Source organism: Pieris napi, chromosome 3, assembly GCF_905475465.1.
Source record: "Pieris napi chromosome 3, ilPieNapi1.2, whole genome shotgun sequence".
Classification (NCBI taxonomy): domain Eukaryota; kingdom Metazoa; phylum Arthropoda; class Insecta; order Lepidoptera; family Pieridae; genus Pieris; species Pieris napi.
The window spans coordinates 12,726,339-12,748,005 of NC_062236.1; the positions used below are offsets into that span (position 1 = coordinate 12,726,339).

A 21,667-nucleotide genomic window follows, 5' to 3' on the forward strand; every position below is an offset into this window, starting at 1 on the left:
TTTTATTGTCTGAATATATTATTATGCATGTATTCTTTATGTAATGCTGAATATTTAATTTTTTATGACCCATAAAGCACCTTGAATAATAAATAACAATTAATATAGCATATTATTGCCATTAGTAGATATTATAAACGACGAGAAACGTTTTTGTTTTTATTTTGCCTTTCATTGGCTAGACTGTTTGACAGACAATTATTTTACGTTTTTTACAAGGTAAGTATTGGGTATATAAGTTTAACAAGGATAGTAATTGGGTCTTTGATCTGCCATAAAATTATTAATGGTTTTAATAGTTTAATGCAATCACAATGAGTTTAGATATCTATAATCATCCCCACCGCTTAATTACACCGTTAATGATATTAGGTTTTGGTTTTTTGTAATGAAATGAATTTTGAAGAAAGTTCATTAGAAATTAACCCAACCTAAGTAATTGGGTGAATTTTTTGTCGATGAAATAAATCTGTGGAAGATAATTATTGTTTCCCCACACTCACACAAACATAAAACTGCTTTTTCTGCCTGATTACAACACATAATCTAAAACCTGTGTTTATAAAGAAAGACATTCGCTATATGTATTTATAATATTGATAAATGGCAACCCGGTTTATAACTTTATTGATGGGTATAAATTATGCACTAAATACCTTGGTACTTCGGGGCTTTTAAAAATCTTCATCCCTTCATCATCGTCAAGATTGACAATTATCAACAAAAAGTTAACCCAACTCTTCGTGTTTAAAATTTTTAATCTTATACATATACATTTTATATCACATCATCTGAAAGGAAATTCATGATGATTCATCTTCAGTATGATTCAATCAATATCTCATCATAATTGGACATAATTGAAATTCTAATTTAAATCATTGTAAACGTTGTTTTATATCTTCAACTAGTATATTTATGACTTAGGAATCGTTTATGCATCAGAAATTTTTAGAAATTGAAATGTTGAAGTATTTTTTATTTTCTTTGATACTTACAGTTCAAGGTGAGTTAATGGTAATATAATGAATGCCTTTTATTTTAAATTAAAACTTTTAAGTCTACCTTTTTTATAGAACAGGGGGCAAACGGGCAGGAGGCTCATCTGATGGTAACTGGTAAGTGATACCGCCGCCCATGGATACTCTCAATGCCACAGGGCTCGCGAGTGCGTTGCCGGCCTTTTGATAGTTTATACGCATGTTCTTGAAGAACCCTATTAGTCGAATTAGTTCGGAAATACTTCAGTGGGCAGCTGGTTCTACAAAGTGGTGGTGCGCGGAAAAAACTGCCTTGAAAACTCCCATAACAGTCAAATGAAACATATTTTTGCGTCTGTTTTTTTGATTGTTTTTTATCGTAATCACGGACTTGCCTAGCAATCCAAAACAGTTGTTTATTCACCGGGATCGTAACCTTTTTTACGGTTTAACGCCATGACGGCAGCGTTATGCAATAACACATATTAATTGTTATATAAATGTATAAATTAGTTGTAAATATTAGTCTTGGTTTCTTCTTAATATATTCTATTGACCGTTTAAGAGATATCCAAGTTGTTAATGTGACAAAAAACTTTACGATAGTTTCGTATTCGTTTGCGTCAATACGATTATTTCAGTTATTGTCTCTCAATCGATTCGATTATCTAGTTGATAAAAGGGCCTGGGACTAGTGCTAGACAGGCTACCTCTAATTAATTTGCGATATTTGTTTTAAAATAAGTGTTGTTTGATGATTTGATATTTTAAAAGAGTACCGAGAGTTTTTTACGCCGGCTTTTTCTCTCGGCCTACACCCTCTGTCTTCTTTGCCGATTAGTAGGGATGCTTACAAATTCAAATTTAATGACGTGGAATAAGTGATACATGTATCTTATGTTCCATAATAAACATATATTTTTTTTTTATAATCCATGTTCGTGCTACCGTTTAGTCACAGAGTTTTATCAATTATTTTCAATTACGACAAAAGAAACAGTGGCAATATAACCTTTTAGGTAATAAACAAGTAGGTGATCAGCCTTCTATGTCCGACACACGCCGTCGATTTTTCAGTCTAAGGCATGCCGGCTTCATATTTTTTTCCTTTATTGCGAGGGAGTGTTAATTGTGCACAGTCTTTATTGTTGATTCTTTAGCGTACGGTCAAGCGACTAGGCCAACACTGCTCACTGCTTCTGTCACTATATCTATTCGATTTTAAGTGTTGTTTGTGTCCCTCTGCGTCCGTATGGACGTTCTTATAAATGCGAAGTAGTTTTCGTTAGCTGATCCGTTTCGGCCTTGGGTTTTGTATATATATATATTTTTTTTAAAGACAATTCACACCAATTGACCTAGTCCCATGCTAAGCTGGTGAACCTTGTGTTATGGGTACTAGGCAACGGATATACATACATATTATAGATAGATAGACATATAAATACATATTTAAACACCCAAGACCTAAGCACAACACCAAATGCTCATCGATGTTCGTCTCAGCCGGGGATCGAACACGGGACCCATGGATTCGCAGTCAGGGGTACTAACCACTACACCAATGAGTCGTCAAACAAAAATTTAAGTCCAAATTATTGCTCCTGCTGCAGCTACAATATCCTCTGGTTTTTCATGATATGAATTGATGCCAAAGTCCAAAATAGGTAAAAAAAATTAAATGCCAGAACCTGCATTAGCTACTCTACTAGTTATATTCTTAATTTACATATTTACATTAACAACTGTATTATCAGTTTGCTATGTCAATGAATGCGGGCTTTAGTGAGGCCATTAAAAAACTGTGACCTTTGTACAAAATGCTATCAAACTACAGTATTTTAAATATTTAAATACCACTACCGAGCCATGCTCGCATAAACAGCCCGAGCTGAGCTGACAAGGCCCTTCAGAACAGCGAGATTCAATACGATAAAAAACTCTTCAATCATCGATCATAGAAGAGTGAACGTCTGTTGATGGAGTTAAGTAAAATAGACATAGAATTATAATAATAAATAAATATAAAATATCATCAATTTATTTTTATACGAAATTGGGCCACTTTATGAGCTTATACGAGAACGAGACTAGAGAAACCTAAGGCAATAGTTTGGTCAAAGCACCAAGTCATTGTTCAGAAACGCGTCATCCAAAATTAAACAAGCCATGATGGACCCCCACCTTCGCTAGAGATGGCACTATAAAGGTGCGTACAGACTATATAACATAACATGTTATACAACATGTTTCAGATAATGTGGACACTGAATGTTATAAAACATGTTATAATAACATGTTATTGATATGTATGCTAGGACGAACCCAGCATCTACGTTTTTTTGTTTTTCTTTTGTTATTTAATATGGTTATATAACATTGTTATATTGCATTGTAATTCTAATGCGTACAGTATTGTTTTATGTTATAATGTTGAATAACAAGGTTACATAATGTGGACGTGTTAAAATTCAAAAAATCATTTATTCACGTAGGTAACACAATGTACACTTGTGATTCGTCATTAAAGAAATAAATATTAATGCTTCTAATTTTACATTTACTGCCAGTTCTCAAATCAAGGGCGTAGAACGGAAGAGAAGAACTGGCAATAAACTCTCCGCCACTCTTTTTAATCGCCATGTTTTTTTTTTACACAACGTTTGTAAGGAGCTGCAACCATTACACCATGTTCCACATGACATTTTAAGTAATTAATAATAATAACATAAATAAAAACAAAGACTTGTCCCCTATCAGCAGGAGGCATGGTGAAATAGGAGCACGCACTTACATTCTCGTGGGAACAACACGCAAACACATAGTCGAAATAATTAACATCACCGCATACACGAATTCAAGTACGACCAGTCACCACAAGTAGCACCCGTTCACGAGTATGACGCATGGCCAGCCATCGGCCCCCTCGCCATATTTAGGGAGAGAGACAACCCGACGCATGGACGCCGCCACAATAAAACACAAGTTATATAATATGTTACATAGTCTGTACGCACCCTAAGAAAGGTTTTATTTATAAAAAAGGTAATAATGAAAAAATGCTTTTATATAAAGCGTGATATGAACCCCAATCTTTTTAGGAGATTCTTTATCCCGTGAGGACAAGCATACTGATGCGAATAAGGACGCAGAACGAGTTGTGGGAGGTGCGGCAGCACCTGACGGCGCGGTACCCCATCAGGTCGCGATTAGAGTACCCAAAGAAGACAATTGGCTCTTCTGTGGTGGTGCTATTATCGAGAAAAGATGGATCATGACAGCTGCACATTGCCTTGTTAAGTAAGCAATCCATTACAATTAATTTTAAAAACGGACATTATCCAAAAACACTCATCGTAGATTTGATTTCATGTTATGTTTGAAGTAAAAACAATTAGTGATCCTTCACTATAAATTCAGTGGTTGACTCTAATTAAAAATAAAACAATGTAAATACCTCGATAAAAGAAACACACAAAGTCACCTCTACCTTTAACTTCTGTATAATTTAGTTTTTTTCAATCATGCCAAAATTAAATTGAATTACAGCACATTAGTTTGGCCGAGAGCTGTTTACCAGCGATTTAATTTCATTTTTGTTTCGAGAAACATTATTCATAAAATCCAACTTTGACTGTAGAATCTTCTACTTACTGTTTTAATAATTTTAATCCTAGACTTTAGCCTCAATTAATTTTAGGATAAAACCAAAGGATATTGTAGCTGCAGCAGGAACAAATCTAAGACGTGGAGGAACCGAATATAAAATTAGTAAATTTATAATTCACGAGAAGTACGACCGTACATCTTTCGCCAACGACATCGCGCTGATGTTAACTGAAGAAGAGATTGAGTTCTCTGATAAAGTTAAGCCTGTCAAACTAGCATCAAGGAATACAGATCCAGGTGCAAAGTGTTTGCTCACTGGTTGGGGATATACGAATGTAAGTATCTTGATTTGCAAGAAACTACATTTACCATGGAGAATGTTGAGCGGAGTTTTTCGGTCAAAACCTGCCGCTGAATTTTATTATAGGATGTCAAGGCAGAATGCAAAATACCATCCGTATCACCTCGACGTCCGCCGTTCCACAACTGAGTCAGTTTTTGCCGCGCACCACTGTTATGTGGAACCAGCTGCCCACTGAAGTATTTCCGAACCAATTCTACTTAGGGTCCTTCAAGAAAAGAGCGTACCAATTATTAAAAGGCCGGCTTATTATACTTGAATGTTCTGGTTTCTTTCTTCTAAAACAAAAGAATGCCTTGACTATAACTGATAAATTTCAGCCTACTGCGGTAACGAACTCTCAGAGAACTTATAAAATAAGTGATTTGGTTCTGAATTGCTGTTTTTTTCATGTTTATTTTTCTTTTTAATGACTTTGTTATAGCAAAAGGGAACTAAAATACCAGATAAACTGCAATGGCTCAACGTCACAGCTTTATCTGTTTATAACTGCCAGAAACAATTAAAGGCATTCCAAAAGAAAAATCCCTTTACCAAGAAACAAATATGCACCCTCACCAAAAGAGGAGAAGGAACATGTCAGGTGAGCACATCATACGTATCATCGAACAGCCAATCATAAAGATAGATTTTTATATTGAACTGTCAAAAACTGAAAATTATCGTATTGACGTATACGAATACATGAGTTCTTTATTTTGATCTCTAATATAAAGATCTTGGAATTTATAATAACTGCTGCATATCCAGGAAAAAGAACTGGCAATAAACTCTTCGCCACTCTTTTTAATAAGTTAATTAATAATAACAATAAAAAAAAACAAAGATTTGTCCTGTATCAGCAGTAGGCAAAGTGAAATAGGAGCACGCACTTACATTCTCGTGGGAACAACACGCAAGCTTTAGCTGTAAATTAATAAATAACCGTTTTTCGATACACATTAGGTAAGATAAAAAAATATATATATCTGAAGGAGAAAAACAAAAATGAAAGAACGGGTCTCACAAGCGATTGCGCCCTGGCTCATAATATTACCGATGTAGCATAGCTCGCCAGACGAAGTATGATTTTATTCTATGTATCTTGACATAATGGCAGGGGAGTAGATAGAGACAGAAATTATATTACTCTAGGCATTTACTTTATATAGCATGTAAACTGAAGGCTTTTTATTTTTATTATTTTGTTGTTAACTTGTATTAAGACTAAATCATTTATATTTTATATATTATTCTTTATGTAATACTAAGGCAGTTTTTGCTGCGTACCACCACTGTGTGGAACCAGCTTCCCACTGAAGTATTTCGGAACCAATTCGACTTAGGGTCCTTCAAGAAAAGAGCGTACCAATTCTTGAAAGGCCGCCAAAGGACTTGCGAGCCTTCTGGCAGTGTGAGTGTGCATGGGCGGCGGTATCACTTAACATCAGGTGAGCCTCCTGCAACAAATTAAGAGGCATATTATTGCTTTGTTATTGAGGAGGCTTTCTCCTGAGAAAACTAGGACGCCTGGCAGATGTCAAATTGAAATTATTTTGTACAAGTGATATGCATAAAACACCAGATGACGAGATTTATTTAACAAATAGTTATTTTCACTTCACTCTTAATGGCGACTTCTGCGTTAATTATAACTCCGCCAATGTCGCGTTCTAAGGATATTTATTTTCATTAATTACAAAAATTTATGTCAATTTGTCAATCAGTGACAGTACATTCGATGTTGCCTCTGACGTTAGTATGACAATTTGCCCATCATAACTGAAGTATGACACATGGTTTTAGCCACGATAGAACTTTCACATAGATAAACACGTTAAATAATACTGACTGATATTACAGGGTGACTCTGGTGGTGCTTTGATAGAGAACGGCGAGGCCGTCGGTGTGGCCTCCTACAATCTGCCGTGTGCTTATGGTGTTCCTGATGTCTTCACAAGAGTTTACGAATATCTCGACTGGATTAAGGCTAGAATGGATGAAAATACGACAAAGATATAAAAGAAAACTGCTTAATTAAATTCTAATAAAACGCTACTTTTATGATGATACAGAATTTCTGAATATCTTTCATGATCATTTGTCAGTCTAATAGGCAAGTAGATGACCAGCGTCGTGAGCTTGACACACGCCATCGCCTTTTTGGGTCTAAGGCAAGCCGGTTTCCTCACGATGTTTTCCTTCACCGTTCCAGCCAATGTTAAATACGCAACCAGAAAGTCCATTGGTGCACAGCCAGGGATCGAACCTACGACCTCAGGAATGAGTCGGACGCTGAAGCCACTAGGCCAATAACTTTCTTTTTGATATACCAATAAATAAAATAATTTAATTCTGCCTGTATGTTTGATATGTAATATGTCCCTAATCTAGGTAATTATCTTAACTCATTTGCATTTAAATTAAAGTACAAATTGTGAATAAAATTATTAATGTTTTTGCAAATATTCTTCGCCCAAAATGTAAGTCATATGCTGAGGAAAAATTAAAGACTTGGCAGAAAACCTTCTGTGGAGTTTTGCAATTGTTTCGTTACCTATAAATATTATTAACGAGTTTTTGTGTTAAAAAGATCTAAAATTTTCCACTATCGAATACATGTACAAAATAGTATACAGAATGACACATTTATTATTCAAATTCACTCATACTAAGGTGTTATTTACTTTATCTTTTACTACATAGCAGCAGTTTGTCACTGAAAGTACTTTAATAAGTTTTATTATTTCTGGTTAAAATCAGAGAACGTGACTAAAATGTTTTTTATATTTATCTTTTTCGTCGTTTGTACAGCCAACGGTAAGAAATGTTTTCATCTAAAAATCTATTTTTAGTAGAAGAACTAGATCAAGGGTAGGAAATTGAACACTCCGTTAATTGGTTCACAATAACTCACTTCTTTCACTTCACTGATTTTAGATAAACTGTATCACAAAAAAAAGGAAAAAAATAAACAAACAACCACAAAAAAAAACAATACAAAAAAATAATAATAATAAAAACTAACACTTAAAAATTAATAATAACTAAAACTAAAAAGATTAAAAATAACAATAATAAAAATAAACGAAACTAAATGAAAACTTAAACCACGTAATGCTTGCAAACAAAGTTACGCTAAGTTGGTAGACTGTTGTGAAATACATCAATATTTTTATAATAAGGTTGTAAGAGCGAGATAGCCTATTCACTGGACCATTAAAAGAAGCAGATAAGCGAGCTGTAGGTACGAATAGAAGACTTTTGATGTACCTGTCAAATAGCTGAAGTGCGATTAAGCCTTGGCGTGTTATATAATTGTCTTAAAAATATTGATTTCAGGTTCAATTCTATCTAAGAGGCTATTTGTACCAGATACTAAGATCATCGGTGGCTCAGAAGCTCCTGATGGTTCAATACCATACCAGGCGTCTTTGAGGAATGGAATCCATCACTTCTGTGGAGCAACCGTTATCGGCAAAAGATGGGTTATCACTGCTGCGCACTGTGCTATCGAGTACGTTATATGACATTTATTTTATACACAACTTTATGGTTAATATATATATATTAGAAACATTACATACTTTTACATATTCACAATAATTTACGTTTTTATATCACTAAGATAATTTACTATCCGCGTCTTGAAGAGAAGTACAAACAAATAAAAGAAAAACAATCATTTTATATAATACTAGCTGACCCGGCAAACGTCGTTTTGCCATGTATATTATTTTTGGGAAACATTTTTTTAATTCAATAAATATAACTATCTAGTACTATATTAAAAAATAGGGGATGAATGTAGAGGGGTGCCAATTAAGGGTTGTATGCGTATTTGTGTACTGTATCATAAAAAAATAAAAACAATAAAATTTATCCAAAAAATGAAAAAGTAAATTTTTGGACACCCCTTTTCCCTTAGGGGTTTTAAATATAGATAGTTGCCGATTCTCAAACTTACTGAATATGTATAAAAATTTACTATAGATACTATTCTTTAATAAAATCCCAGAGGCTCTTTTATCTCTGCCTTTTAATAAATTTAAGAAATGTATTAAAGAAAAGCTGTGTAAAAAGGCTTACTATAAAGTTTACGATTATCTAGTTGATAAAAGGGTCTGGGACTAGCTTGTGCTAGCTAGACAGGCTACTTCTAATTAATTTGCGATATTTGTTTTAAAACAAGTGCCGCTAAGTTAAGCGAAACATTTAAATATTCAGTTAGACTTAAAATGCTTTTTAACTTCTATAGGCATATTTTTCAGATTCCCAGCAGATGTCATCAGAGTTGTTATAGGTACAAACAGTCTTGTAACTGGTGGTGATAAATATTCAGTCGAGAATGTGTTCATTCACGAAGAATTCGACCAATCTACTATTTTGAATGACATCAGTCTTATTAAAGTGAATGAAGATATTAGGTTCAGTGAACGAGTGAAACCTATAGAAATCGCTGACGGGCCCTGTTCACTTGGAGCTAATGTTCTACTTACTGGTTGGGGTCGAACAACGGTAAGAGAACTAATATTCCAGTCACCCTTTTTTTTTTAATATCCGAGGTGGAAATGTATTTGCCTGCAAAAGTTGCAGTGGTCTGGGGACTCGACCCACAACAGAATCTCTGCTATTCAGAGACTGGGTAAGAAATACGCACTAAAACGAGTAGTTCCTACAAAGCCGCGTTACAGAGGCTCAGGGGTCGGTCGCATTCTACCGGGACCTCAACGGCATGTTACACTCAAAAACCTACACAACTCGGTACACACTACATAGGAGGTAGGAGATGGGCATATCTTCTCTTATTTACTCCGCGTCTTCTACCCCTAGGATTCGTTCTAAAGCGCTCCCTCTCTAGTTCTGGTCTCTTCTTCTATATACTTGCTCACAGAAGGATACTGCATTTCATACCTCGACACTGCCGACCAATTTTTGGACAACACAAGGCAAAACAACGTTATTACCCATCACAGAACAAGGATTATGTTAAAAAATGTGGCGCTACAACCCTTGCCTCCGGTTTCTGTATCTGTTTATTGTTATATTTTTGAAGTTATACTTCTTTTGGCGCGTTATTGAAAAATGATGAGAGTAAATTTATACTATGCGCGCGCACACCGTCACAAAAACCGACACACTGAAGTTAGCTATAGTCAACATAGTTTTTTCTATTGTTGTATGTGTCGTTTCTACAAACGTAGAATAAATTTTTTGAAAAGATTTTTTCTTGTAGCGCTAAAGAAGTATAACTTCTAACGCGTGTACTTAAGTATACACGTGTTTTTTTTATTAATAGGCAAGTTGACGATGGATCATTTCAGTTTCCTCACGACGTCTTCCAAATTCAAATTGAACATAAGACCTCAAAGTTGAGGTGAAAGTTAGTAACTTTCACACAGTTTACACATCCTTAAATATAAATTAGTAGTAATTTAAACTGAATACTTATTAGAGTGGCGACGATCCTATCCCAGCGACCTTACAAATGGTGAACCAAACTGTGATGATAATTAAAACTTGTCAATATATGTTAATGAACGTGAACGTGATAACTGAAAAACAACTATGCACATTTACTTCGACAGCAAAGGGAGCTTGCCAGGTACAAATATTATTTACTTATTTCGTATTATAGTTAACATAAATTATATATAACAGCAAAAATATACTAAACATATAGCCAACGATGGAATACATAATGAATTTATTATGAAAGGTAAACTTTAAAAAAAGTTATTGAATACGTAATATGCTGTGCTGTGATGGTGTGAAAGTGAGCTTATGTATGTGAGGGTGTATGTGGAGTGTGATCATGATGCAGGGGATTTAGCGCTATAGATATTCTTAAGCATATTTCTCGATTTAAACAAGTCAATCTATATTTATGAGGTATTTACTGTTTAAATACATAATCTCTCTAGTTTATAAACTTCATAGTGTTTGTATAATAAAGTAATATATAGATTTCTTTTAAAGGTATTTCGCGTGCTTTACAGAGTGCGTGGTCACGGTGACTGAAGACAAAAGGTGTTAAATGTCAAAAAGTATCACGGCTTTAGAAAAAGTTGTATTATGTGTATTTGTTTCCCCGGAGTTGGTATCGACTAAAAGATGGAAGGTTTTAGCAGAAATGGCGGTCACGGTGTCCTCTATATTAGCTGTAAAGCACGCGAAACGTCGGTTAAATTTAAAATTGTGTAAAAATAATTGTACATTTATATACATAACTCAATCCGGTCAAAAAAAAAAATTGTTTCCTTTAAATGTGTAAAAGTTATGTCAATAAAAGTCTTTACTAGATTTCTTTTTTTAAGATCCCTAAGCAATAATTTATCCTGATTTATTTTGTACAACTCCACTATCAGTTTTAATAAGACAGACTTCAAAAAACATTAAATGATATTTTTTTCTAGGTACTAGTAGTAGTGGTGCGGTCTAGATTTTCTGTTTTTTAAATATACCGCCGCCCATGGACACTCAATGCCAGATGGCTCGCGAGTGCATTGCCGGCCTTTTAAGAATTGCTACGCTGTCTTGAAGGACCCTAAGTCGAATTGGTTCGGAAATACTTCAGTGGGCAGCTGGTTCACGATAGTGCGCGGCAAACTCTGCCTTAAAAAACTAAAAGATGTCGATATAGAAATTTTTGTAGATTTTCATGAGAGATAGGGTGTTAAAATTCTTGTTTCTAGGGTGATTCTGGAGGACCATTAGTTCTTGACAACAAGCTGGTTGGAATTGTATCTTGGGGTGTGGACTGCGATCTTTATTACCCAGATGTGAACACAGATGTATGGAGCTACGTCTCGTGGATTAGAAATAAGACAGAAAATTATTAAAGTGCATAAATAAATCCCTTACAAAAAATGTATAGTTTTTTAATAAAAAAAACAGATGGGCTGAAAAGTTCGTAGGATAACATAGATTTTTTTTATGATTTGATTATTCAATAGCCTTTGAGAACAATACAACGATTATAGCGGTCATACAAGTTTTCCATACTCATAATAGGCTTCAGTTTCAGCGACTAACTCATCATCAGCGCAAATTTAGACACGTGTATTTTAAGGTTTGGGTAAGCTCAAAATCAATATTAGCGCCATCTATGTGTCTGCCTACGAACTTTTAGCCCACCTAATATGTAGCTTTAACTAAGGAATCCAGTCGCGACTTGAGATCATTATATTAATTCGAGTTCTCGTGGTATCAATAATTAATGAAAACTGGTAAGATGTGATTTTAAGATAAATTAAGATACGACATTATTTTAACAATAGATGGCACTAGTGTGAGTGAGCCAAATGAGCCGATCTCGTCATGTTAAGCTTCGAAATCTCGAAAAATGCCACGAGAAACTGACTTCAAAACGTACTGGATAGATGTTTTCTGGTATCCAAGTGTGAGCCTAACTTTATATAAACACTCCAACGAATTGAGAACCTCTTTTTTACGTCGGTTACCACAACTAATGATTACAATAAGCAGAACTTTAATTTCGTCGCATTGGCTTATTTCTTATTCACACTCAGCCTATATAGCTGCAGCATATAGCTTGCTGCTATATGCTGCAGTTGCTGCAGTGAGTGTTCACACTGACTTCAATCTTTTACCTAAGTACCGAATAATTTTTAGATCTTATTCTACAATCTATGACATTGCGATTTTAACAAATGCAAGAAACGCGTGGTTAGTATCCACTCCAGGCTTGAGTTTGCCTTTTAGCGTCAACTTTCAAAGGAGCTGGGATGATCCTCTTTGCAAATCTGAATTCCAAAAGTTATCAATAACAGACCACGCCAGGTTGGTGGCTGTGGGGTCTAGGGAGGCCGGTCATTGGCTTAATGTTTATCCTTCGCCAAAACCTGGCACCTATTTGGACCCTGAATCACATCGCATTGCCATCAGCCGCTTAGGAGTCCCCATATGTACTCCCCATAAGTGTCCCTGTGGCTTTGAAGTAAGTAGCCTTGATCACTATGGCCTACATTGCCAAAAGAGTGCAGGTCGTTTTTATCGCCATGCCGCGCTCAACGACATTATACGCCGCTCTCTTGCCGTTAATGTTACAGCGATTTTGGAGCCAACAGGGATCGCAAGAGACAATGGCAAGCGGCCGGATGGAATGTCGTTGATCCATTGGAAAATGGGATGGGCTTTAGTATGGGATGCTACTTGTGCGGACACGTTTGCCCCGTCTCACCTCCTTTGGACAAACAAAAAAGCTGGGGCGGCCGCAGAGCAGGCAGAAAATAATAAACGCATAAATTTTTTTTAATAATTTTTATTATTACGTCGTAGGTTAAGAAAATTGTAAATACTGTATACTTGATTGTTAATATAATAATAAAAAGCCTAAACAAAATGTAAGCAATCATCGCACATTTGAAGCCAAAATGAGCCCTTTAGTTTTTATCACATTCATAAATTGTGACATTCTCGTTTCCGATAATGTACAATAACATAAGTGTCACTGAGATTTAAGAACTCTTCAATAAGTCAAGTTAGTTTTTTGTTAATCCCCACTCACTACCCCTAATGTTATCTTAGTTATAAGTTCATGTTTTTGTTGAAAACTTTGTTGCTACCCAGCTTCAAACAAAGTGTTTAATTTAACATATACATATATTCATTCCTGCAAAGAACTTAAAACGGTAGTGCGTCACATTAATGTTATTGTTAGTTTTTTTTAAATAAAATAAAATTATTATCTCTTTTGTGTTTCGTTAATTACTTTTCATTGACGTCATACATTACAATAAATAATTATTTATTGAAATTATTGTTAAGTAAATGGAAATTTTTAATGATTAAGAGACTACCTTGAAATGAAAAAAAAACACAGTCGATAATATATATTATACGCGAAAAATAACACAGAAATGTTTTATTCTAGTTTCCAATGTTCTTCTTAATCCAGTCCACGTATAAATAGACTTTCGTGAAAACGTCAGGAACGCCCACAGCGCATGGAGCACCCCAAGAGACAATACCCACTTGCTTTTTGTCTTTCACTAGAGGCCCACCCGAGTCTCCCTGCAAAGTTGAAAGTAAAATTGCTATTTACTTTGATTAATTAAGCTTTCGATTAACGCAAAACATACCGTATGATCATATGATCATTTTCAAACGAGCAAAGGGAATTAGACAATGGAGTCTTTATTAATATTTTTTCGTTCGTTTAATGGAAACATGACATTTTGGCGCAGACGAATTTGCTGACTCGAACCCAAGACATCTGGGTCTATATGCTTGTTTAGTTATAATAATGCTTAGGATTCCCTGGACAGCCACGAAAACAAACGTGTCCATACTAATACGTCTACAGGTAAAAATTGTCTTTCGACACTTTGTTACCATCGCATACTTAGTCTTTTGGACACGCAGAGATCCAGAAAGTTTAGAAAAACTCATCGTGACTGGCAGATTGGAGGGCAACAGGCCTCGAGGCTGATCCTCTACTCCGACCAATCAAGTAAAGGCCTTACAGGTCGGACCCAAGAGGAGAGGCTTGTTGAAGACAATCTTAAGAAACTCTTACCCCACAAATTCCTTCTCTAGCTTTATTGAACGTGCACAACTGATTATCTTCAATCGGAAGGTATTCACGAGCTGGTGCCAATTCTTTATTATATTTTTCCTTTGATATCGTTTTTACATCCAACGCTTGCAGGTTATCTGGTACTGTGTTTTGGTTCTGAAGGTTAGAAAAAATACTTTGTTTGGGAGTGATATTAGCTCGCAGGTCACCGGTTTTATATAGTTAAAAGGTGGAAATCAATACCACGCCTATAATTTATATTCGAAATCAAAGATATTTATTTTTAATATTATTTTATAGTAATTGTATAGAGTAATAATTGCGGATGTCTATGGTCAATTCACAATTGATTATTATTTTTAAATAATTATTTTAGTTATACATGAGAATGTAAATAGAACAGTTAGCTAATAAATGCTTATAAAACGATTTTATTTACAAAGTCGAAAGGCGAACTTTTAATTTCAGTCTTTTATAAATTATAGCAAAATATATATGTACATACATCAGTGTCACCCCATCCTGTAACAGTGCACACCTCTCCAACACCGATGTCACTGGTAGGCAGTTCTATCGGTTGCACATTATCGCCGAATTTTATGGTGTCTTTCACTTTTAGTAAAGAAATATCGTGTTTTATGGTTTTGGGGTCGTAATCTGGATGATTTTCTATTTTTTCTATTTCATAAGAGTCTCCGCCGGTGGACAGTTTCATTGATCCTACAACTACTGTGAGTACCTATACCAGCTGGAACTCTAAAAATAATACCAAAAAGTTGGCAAGAAGACTAACAGCCTGCTGACGATTCCTTCGTTTTTGTATGACACGATTTAAAAATAAAATAAAAATAAATAAATCAGTGGCACTACGACGGTTTTAGGTCTGGGCCTCAGATTTCTGTATCTGTTTTATGATCATTTGTCAATCTAGTAGGCTAGAATTTTAAATGCGCACATAGAAAGAAAGTCCATTCGTAGCGTATTCGAAAACATCGTGAGGAATCCGGCTGGCAAAGACCCAAACAGTCGACGGCGTGTGTCAGGCACAGAAGGCTGATAACTTACTTGCCTATTAGATTGACAAATGATCATGAAACCAATTTATTATATTTTATACCTAAATAGGAAGGCACAATAGCAATAGTCGGCCTAGAAAACGTTATTATCACACTTAAATATACGTACTGGTAAGTACAGTGCGCGGCGCTCAATATCCATTCGTCGTTCAATACAGAACCTCCACAGAAGTGTTTTTTCGGGACACCCTCGATGTAACCCAACCTGATCGATACATGATGAAGTGCCGACCCTTGGGCAGCGTCGTTTCCGCCAACTATGCGGGCTCCTATATCAGGCTTTGCTTCTCCTACGAAGAAGGGTCACAAAAATTACTACAGTTTCCTATTAAGCTTTTTTAGTCTACTTTAGACATAACCATAACATTTAACAGTAACAAAACACACACTAAATAACGATAATCAAAAAAAATATAAAAAATAATGAAAGATAACATTTTTTTTCTTTTAAAGAACAAGGTACGTTTTGAGTGTGTAATGCGTGTGTTGTTGTAATTGGCCTTAGCTCAGCATTATGCTGAGGAGCAGACTGTTCCGCAGCGCTGGTCATTCTGCCAAAGACCATAGCAGCTAGTTTGCGCCTCAGTTGCAAAAAAAGATTGTAATAATAATAATACTTAGAAATAAATAATAATTAATAGGTAAAATAATAATATTCGGTAGGCTTTAGGTAAACACATGTAACATGCGCGGACAGTGACGGTTGAAAATGTTTGCGAGGCGGTCATGTCATAAAGATGGCGAAAAGGGGGAGCTTTATCCCTGAGCCCATTTGCGACGGCGAAAGAAACCGCAACCTCGCGTAACTGTGAAAAAAGTGAAAAAAGGGTTTTAGTGTGTATGCACAACAGCAAGTCCCACACAACCCTTCTGCACTAGTCAATCACGCCGGGGAATGCATTTTTTCTGTTATGAGATTTGGAATATAAATTGATAAATTAACTTTATCGAGTAAATTAATTTTGTATGAAAGTATTGCAGGCAAATTAGCAGTGTACTAAAAATTATGTTCTCTATCTATGCCTCTACACGGGCTAAACTTTTAATGACTATATCTCGAAAATACAAAAAACATTTTAAGGCAGCACATGGTTAAACAATATATATCTCCGCAATATTTCTGCATCAGTATATGGCTCATTATTTTATTTTTACACGGTCTACATATAAGGCTTGGCTAGAACCTTTATGCAATGGCGGGCGAACACAACGCAGCGTTTTAAAAGCAAAGTGAAAACAAAAACAACTAAGTAAAATGTGGATGCGATCTTATTTCAATAGGCGTGATAAGATATTTTAAGTCTGGAAATAAGAATCGATGAACAATCTACTATATAAAAATAAGTCGGGTTTTCCTTCCTGACGCTATAACTCCAGAACGCACGAACCGATTTCCACGGTTTTGCATTCGTTGGAAAGGTCTCGGGCTCCGTGAGGTTTATAGCAAAGAAAATTCAGGAAAAATTTCAACAGAAAAGCGGGATCACCAAACGAAATGTTATATAAAACGAAGCCATCTGGTGGCGAAACGGAATTCGCCGAGTTTGCTAGTGATTTATAAACTTTACACGAATTTCAATGACCAAATTAATTTAGACCAATGATACAACTTTTAACCAATGATACGATTTTACTGACAAGTCATAGGTGTACATTATGTTACCTATACCTACATGATTAAATGATTTTTTACTTTACTTTACTTTACAAAAAAAAGATACTAACATGAGAAAAGCTATACTATTTAGTCACAAAGAGATTATAATTACTACTTAGTAAGCAAATTAAAAATCTGATCTGAAATAACAATGATATTGTACAGTACTCATAACATAAATAAAAACTTACTTTAACTCATCCGAGTAAGGATTAAGCCTTCTGCCAGATGACCCAGAAGGTCCGGGCATCGCAGCAGCAAAGCCCTCGCCAAGATTAGTCATCCCAATAGGACTAGAAACCAGTTCGTCAAGGACCGTGGATCGCACACACGGGAGAACAAGTGGCACCTTTGCGTCCAATACTTGCACTTGCGTAATAGTAGGCACAAGCGGCTCTATTGAGTCCAACACTCGCGCACTACTTGAAGACGGCGCAGAAGAGGAGGCCGTGACAAGCGGCTCATTTGAGTCCAACACTTGCACTTCACTCAACTCTTCAAACAAAGAAACATGGGGGTTCGGAGACGCCATGGTAGTCAAACGTTATAAGCTTACAGGAGTACAATAAATGATCTCAACTGCAAGGGCAACGGGTGACAAACGATGACTGACCGCTATTAAACAAAATTAATCACCTAAAAACAAATAATGAACGAACACTATTAAAGAAAATAAAAAAAAATAGTAATCTGCAAAAAGTATCTATATTTTAAAATTTTTCAACACCTACACTATTGGTGCGTTCCACTAAGCGTTCACAACGATCACGCTCACGACCGCTGATTTCCCCATTCCACTTGATTGTCAATGTTACTGTCGTTAACTCAAGTGGAATGGATTATGGAGCGTTTCGGGCGTTCATGTAAATATTACAAATGTCAAGTTTGAAAATAGTAGAATTTTAAGGAGGTTAGGTAATCATAGACAATAAGTTTTGATATTTGTGACTTAAATTTATTTATGTTAAAAGTGAAGAATAATTGAATATTTTATAAATAATTTTCGTGAAGTTATCAAACAACTTAAGTTTAAATATAATCGAAATGGCTTTGACGGCAGTTGGATATTTGCTTATGCATCGCAATAAAGCTCCAGAAACTAGTTCATCTAGCTCAGATGAAGAATGGGATGCAATTATAAAAAATTATAATCGTGAAAACCGACAACTTAGGCCACGTATTATTGACTATGAAAATGTAATTTTTCGCTATTCGGATGAAGAATTTAAAAGTCATTTCAGGTACATAATTCTCTATCTCATAAGACTGTACATTTTAAAATATTGTTTAATTGCAATCGTAGATTATACTTGTTGATGCCAACCCCCACGACACCGTATACCGCGACGAGAGCTAAGCGATCCTTTTATTCGGCGAAGCATATAATTAATTTATTTAACTATATTTTATTTTTTTAGAATTTCAAGGAACACATTCAATTATTTACATGATATAATAGAAGAAAATTTGGTTCGACATGTCCCTGGGTGCCCTACAATTCCATCTCATCATCAATTAATGATAGCCCTTTGGAAAATGGCAACAATGGATTCATATAGGTCACTTTTATAAAAAAATAAACTATTTTGGATGTATTTATACTATAATTGAGAAGTATGAAATACAACTACTTATAATTTTTTTTTTATCTTTATTATAGATCAGTTTGTGACAGATTCAACGTAGGACGAGCCACTGCTGTTAGAGCCGTACGTCGAGTTTGCCACGCTTTATTTATAAAATCCTCAAGATTTATACAATGGCCTACGGGGGAACGTGCTATAGAAGTGATGCATGGATTTGAAAGAGCGAGTGGCTTTCCAAAAGTAATAGGGGCAATTGATGGTACTCATATTCGTATTAATGGTCCAAAACAAAATCATGCAGATTATATTAATCGGAAAGGATTTCATTCTATTCAGTTACAGGTATTTAGCGACTGTTATTTTAAAGCACACTACTAACTTTAGTATTGAAAATTAATTTACATATAGTTAAAATGTTCTACAGGTCGTATGTGATCACAAGACTCTGATAACTCATTGTTATGCTGGACATCCTGGGTCTGTTCATGATCAGAGAGTTTTCCGTTTATCAGAAGTTGCAGATTACGTAAATGATGATGATAAATTCTTAGAAAATTGCCATATGCTAGGCGATGCTGCGTATGAAATACATCAACACTTACTTACTCCGTATCGAGATAATGGACATTTAACTGGAAAACAAAAAAACTATAATTATCGTCATTCAGCTGCACGAGTGACTGTTGAACGATGTATTGGATTGTTAAAAGGACGCATGAGGAGTTTATTACATTGTCTACCAATGACAAGAGTCGATTTAATGGCAGAGTACATCATTGCATGCTGTGTCATCCACAATATCTGCATTTTACAAGGAGATGAGTTAAATGTAATTACTATCCCTGAACATAATCAAGGAAACGTAGAAACCTATTCACGTGAAGTCAGGAGAACTGCAGGAGTTATTAAAAGAGATGCTATTATGAATTCCTTGTAAAACTGGTAGAAAACTCATCATAAATCCTGTTAGGAGTAATCACAATAGTTTTATAGGACCGAAAATTATCAAAGTTGTATGATCATTGGATTTTTGAACATTTGAGTGAAAATAATAATTTGATGTAAATTGTATGAACTATCAATAAATTTTTTAATATTTACAAATTATTACAAACTAATTTTTTTTAAGTTAACATTTAAATTCTTATTTGTTGGCTAATTTTTCTAAAACTTCAAGAAATTTCTCGTCCATTTTCATTCGCTCTAAGTGTCTTTTTTTTTTATTTTCTTCATGTTCCTCTTTTTGATGCAATCTTTTTTCCAGTAAAGATGCTATCGACGCCTTCCTTGTTTCTAGAATGAAATTGAATTTGTAAATTAGTTTATTTTTTTGTAGACAATTAAAATTATCTCACATAATCAACCTACTTAGTGAACATCCGCTATCAGATCCCGCTGTACTATCATTATTTTCTGCTTCTTTCAATGACAGACCACTAGAAGATGCAACTGCAACTGGATTGCACCATGCTTTTTTGCCAAAAATTTCATCCATAATCTACCAAAAGTGTATTATAAAAATTAATTATATAAAATATATTTCATGAATAAGAAAATTGTTTATTGGTTTTATAAAATATTCAAGTAAATGTAAAATTTATGAAAATATTGAGTAATTTGTACTAACATCGTAAAACTGCCATGTCTTTCTATTATTTCCTGACTTATTGTTATGATCCTTAGTAGATTTATATGTTTTTTTTAGGCTTCGTATTTTAGAATGACATTGCGGTCCGGTCACATCGTATCCTTTTTTTTTCATATCTTGGGATATTTTATTCCATACTTGTTTTTGAGAAATTTTTCCACTGTTCAGAGTTCCTTCCATAGACCTATATAATTCCAATAATAATAATACGCAGGGTGAGTTCCACCTGTATACTGAAGTTTCTCCTGTGCAAAAAAAAAATATAATTAAAATTCTCGCATAATATATTATATGAAATAAAATGATAATAGAATTTCAGATGTTCATTATACCTTCAAATTGTGGAGTTTCAGAGTTGAGATTATCACTATCAAGCCGTTCTTCAATAAAACTCTCTGAAGTCTCTTCAATAAATTCTTGATCTACTTGAACAGATGCGGAAGCTTCAGCTTTTCTTAATAGCTCAGTTGCAAAAAATACATCTGCAAATAAAATAAATTTACCAAATATATATATATATTATTAATGAAAATAAATATCGTTTACATTGAGTTAGGTTATGCTATAAATTATTCAGGAAAAATGTATAAATAGCTATTGAATATAAACTAAAATCAATTGTATTAAATTTATATTGCATAATTATATTTACCTCTTTCTGCACGAGCAGCTTCAGCTTCAGAAACGATAATATCTACAACAATTTCTCTTTCTGAATCAAATAATGTGATTTTTCTTGTCGCCATCTTTAAGCTTTGAATATAATTATATTATTATTTGTCATATTTCAAAATAAAATTTCAAAAATTGCGCCAAATTATTCTCAACGATCACAACGACCCACCTCTTTAGATGGGTCGTTGTGAGCGTTGCGTGAGCATTAGTCATGACGTCACCAGTGACGTTTTCGCCGTGACCACAACGACCGCGGTCGGTATGTGGAATGGCTAATATATGAAACGTGAATTGACGTTTAACATCAATTATTTGTCAAATTTATTGTGTTATGGCGGGATATTTTCTTATTTGTATGGAAAGTAAAAATAAATATATATCTCATGAACCGTAAGTTTCCGCAACTTAAAACTTTGCAAAACGCTTTCTTTTAGTGAGTACTATCTACAAAAAAATATGGGCATTCAAATCGACGGTCCATATTGGAAAGTTTAGGCCGAACGAAGATTTGGTAGTACTCCGAGCTGACAAAGGGAACGCAACGGTTGTTATGGA

At 34.7% G+C, this 21,667-nt stretch overlaps 5 protein-coding genes across 6 annotated transcripts; 3 read left to right on the top strand and 2 right to left on the bottom strand.

Moving 5' to 3' along the window:
* The first annotated feature begins 723 nt into the window (after positions 1–723).
* LOC125063671 (chymotrypsin-2-like) lies at positions 724–7,094 on the top strand. Its single transcript, XM_047670238.1, has 5 exons — positions 724–1,006; positions 4,082–4,280; positions 4,681–4,924; positions 5,375–5,533; positions 6,793–7,094. Exons 1-5 carry the CDS (start codon positions 937–939, stop codon positions 6,949–6,951), a joined length of 831 nt encoding a protein of 276 aa, XP_047526194.1. The 5' UTR covers positions 724–936; the 3' UTR covers positions 6,952–7,094.
* A 234-nt stretch (positions 7,095–7,328) lies between these two features.
* On the top strand, positions 7,329–11,782 carry LOC125063595 (chymotrypsin-2-like). The gene is made up of 5 exons (XM_047670103.1): positions 7,329–7,749; positions 8,272–8,446; positions 9,201–9,447; positions 10,385–10,534; positions 11,625–11,782. The coding sequence occupies exons 1-5, from the start codon at positions 7,707–7,709 to the stop codon at positions 11,769–11,771; spliced, it is 762 nt and encodes a 253-aa protein (XP_047526059.1). The 5' UTR covers positions 7,329–7,706; the 3' UTR covers positions 11,772–11,782.
* A 1,989-nt stretch (positions 11,783–13,771) lies between these two features.
* LOC125063433 (chymotrypsin-1-like) lies at positions 13,772–15,764 on the bottom strand. The gene is made up of 4 exons (XM_047669861.1): positions 15,735–15,764; positions 14,976–15,209; positions 14,471–14,626; positions 13,772–13,965 (listed from the first exon to the last, which is right to left on the bottom strand). Exons 1-4 carry the CDS (start codon positions 15,762–15,764, stop codon positions 13,822–13,824), a joined length of 564 nt encoding a protein of 187 aa, XP_047525817.1. The 3' UTR covers positions 13,772–13,821.
* A 2,483-nt stretch (positions 15,765–18,247) lies between these two features.
* Positions 18,248–19,903, top strand: LOC125063807 (putative nuclease HARBI1). The gene is made up of 4 exons (XM_047670449.1): positions 18,248–18,444; positions 18,622–18,762; positions 18,864–19,131; positions 19,214–19,903. The coding sequence occupies exons 1-4, from the start codon at positions 18,248–18,250 to the stop codon at positions 19,724–19,726; spliced, it is 1,119 nt and encodes a 372-aa protein (XP_047526405.1). The 3' UTR covers positions 19,727–19,903.
* Positions 19,904–19,915: 12 nt separating this feature from the next.
* Positions 19,916–21,197, bottom strand: LOC125063816. 2 transcript variants are annotated; one of them, XM_047670461.1, is made up of 5 exons: positions 21,090–21,197; positions 20,770–20,919; positions 20,417–20,682; positions 20,158–20,287; positions 19,934–20,082 (listed from the first exon to the last, which is right to left on the bottom strand). In XM_047670461.1, exons 1-5 carry the CDS (start codon positions 21,181–21,183, stop codon positions 19,934–19,936), a joined length of 789 nt encoding a protein of 262 aa, XP_047526417.1. In that variant the 5' UTR covers positions 21,184–21,197. The 2 variants fall into 2 exon arrangements, with proteins under 2 accessions (XP_047526418.1, XP_047526417.1); XM_047670462.1 differs by lacking the exon at positions 20,158–20,287 and having other exon boundaries at positions 19,916–20,082.
* Between the last annotated feature and the right edge of the window lie 470 nt (positions 21,198–21,667).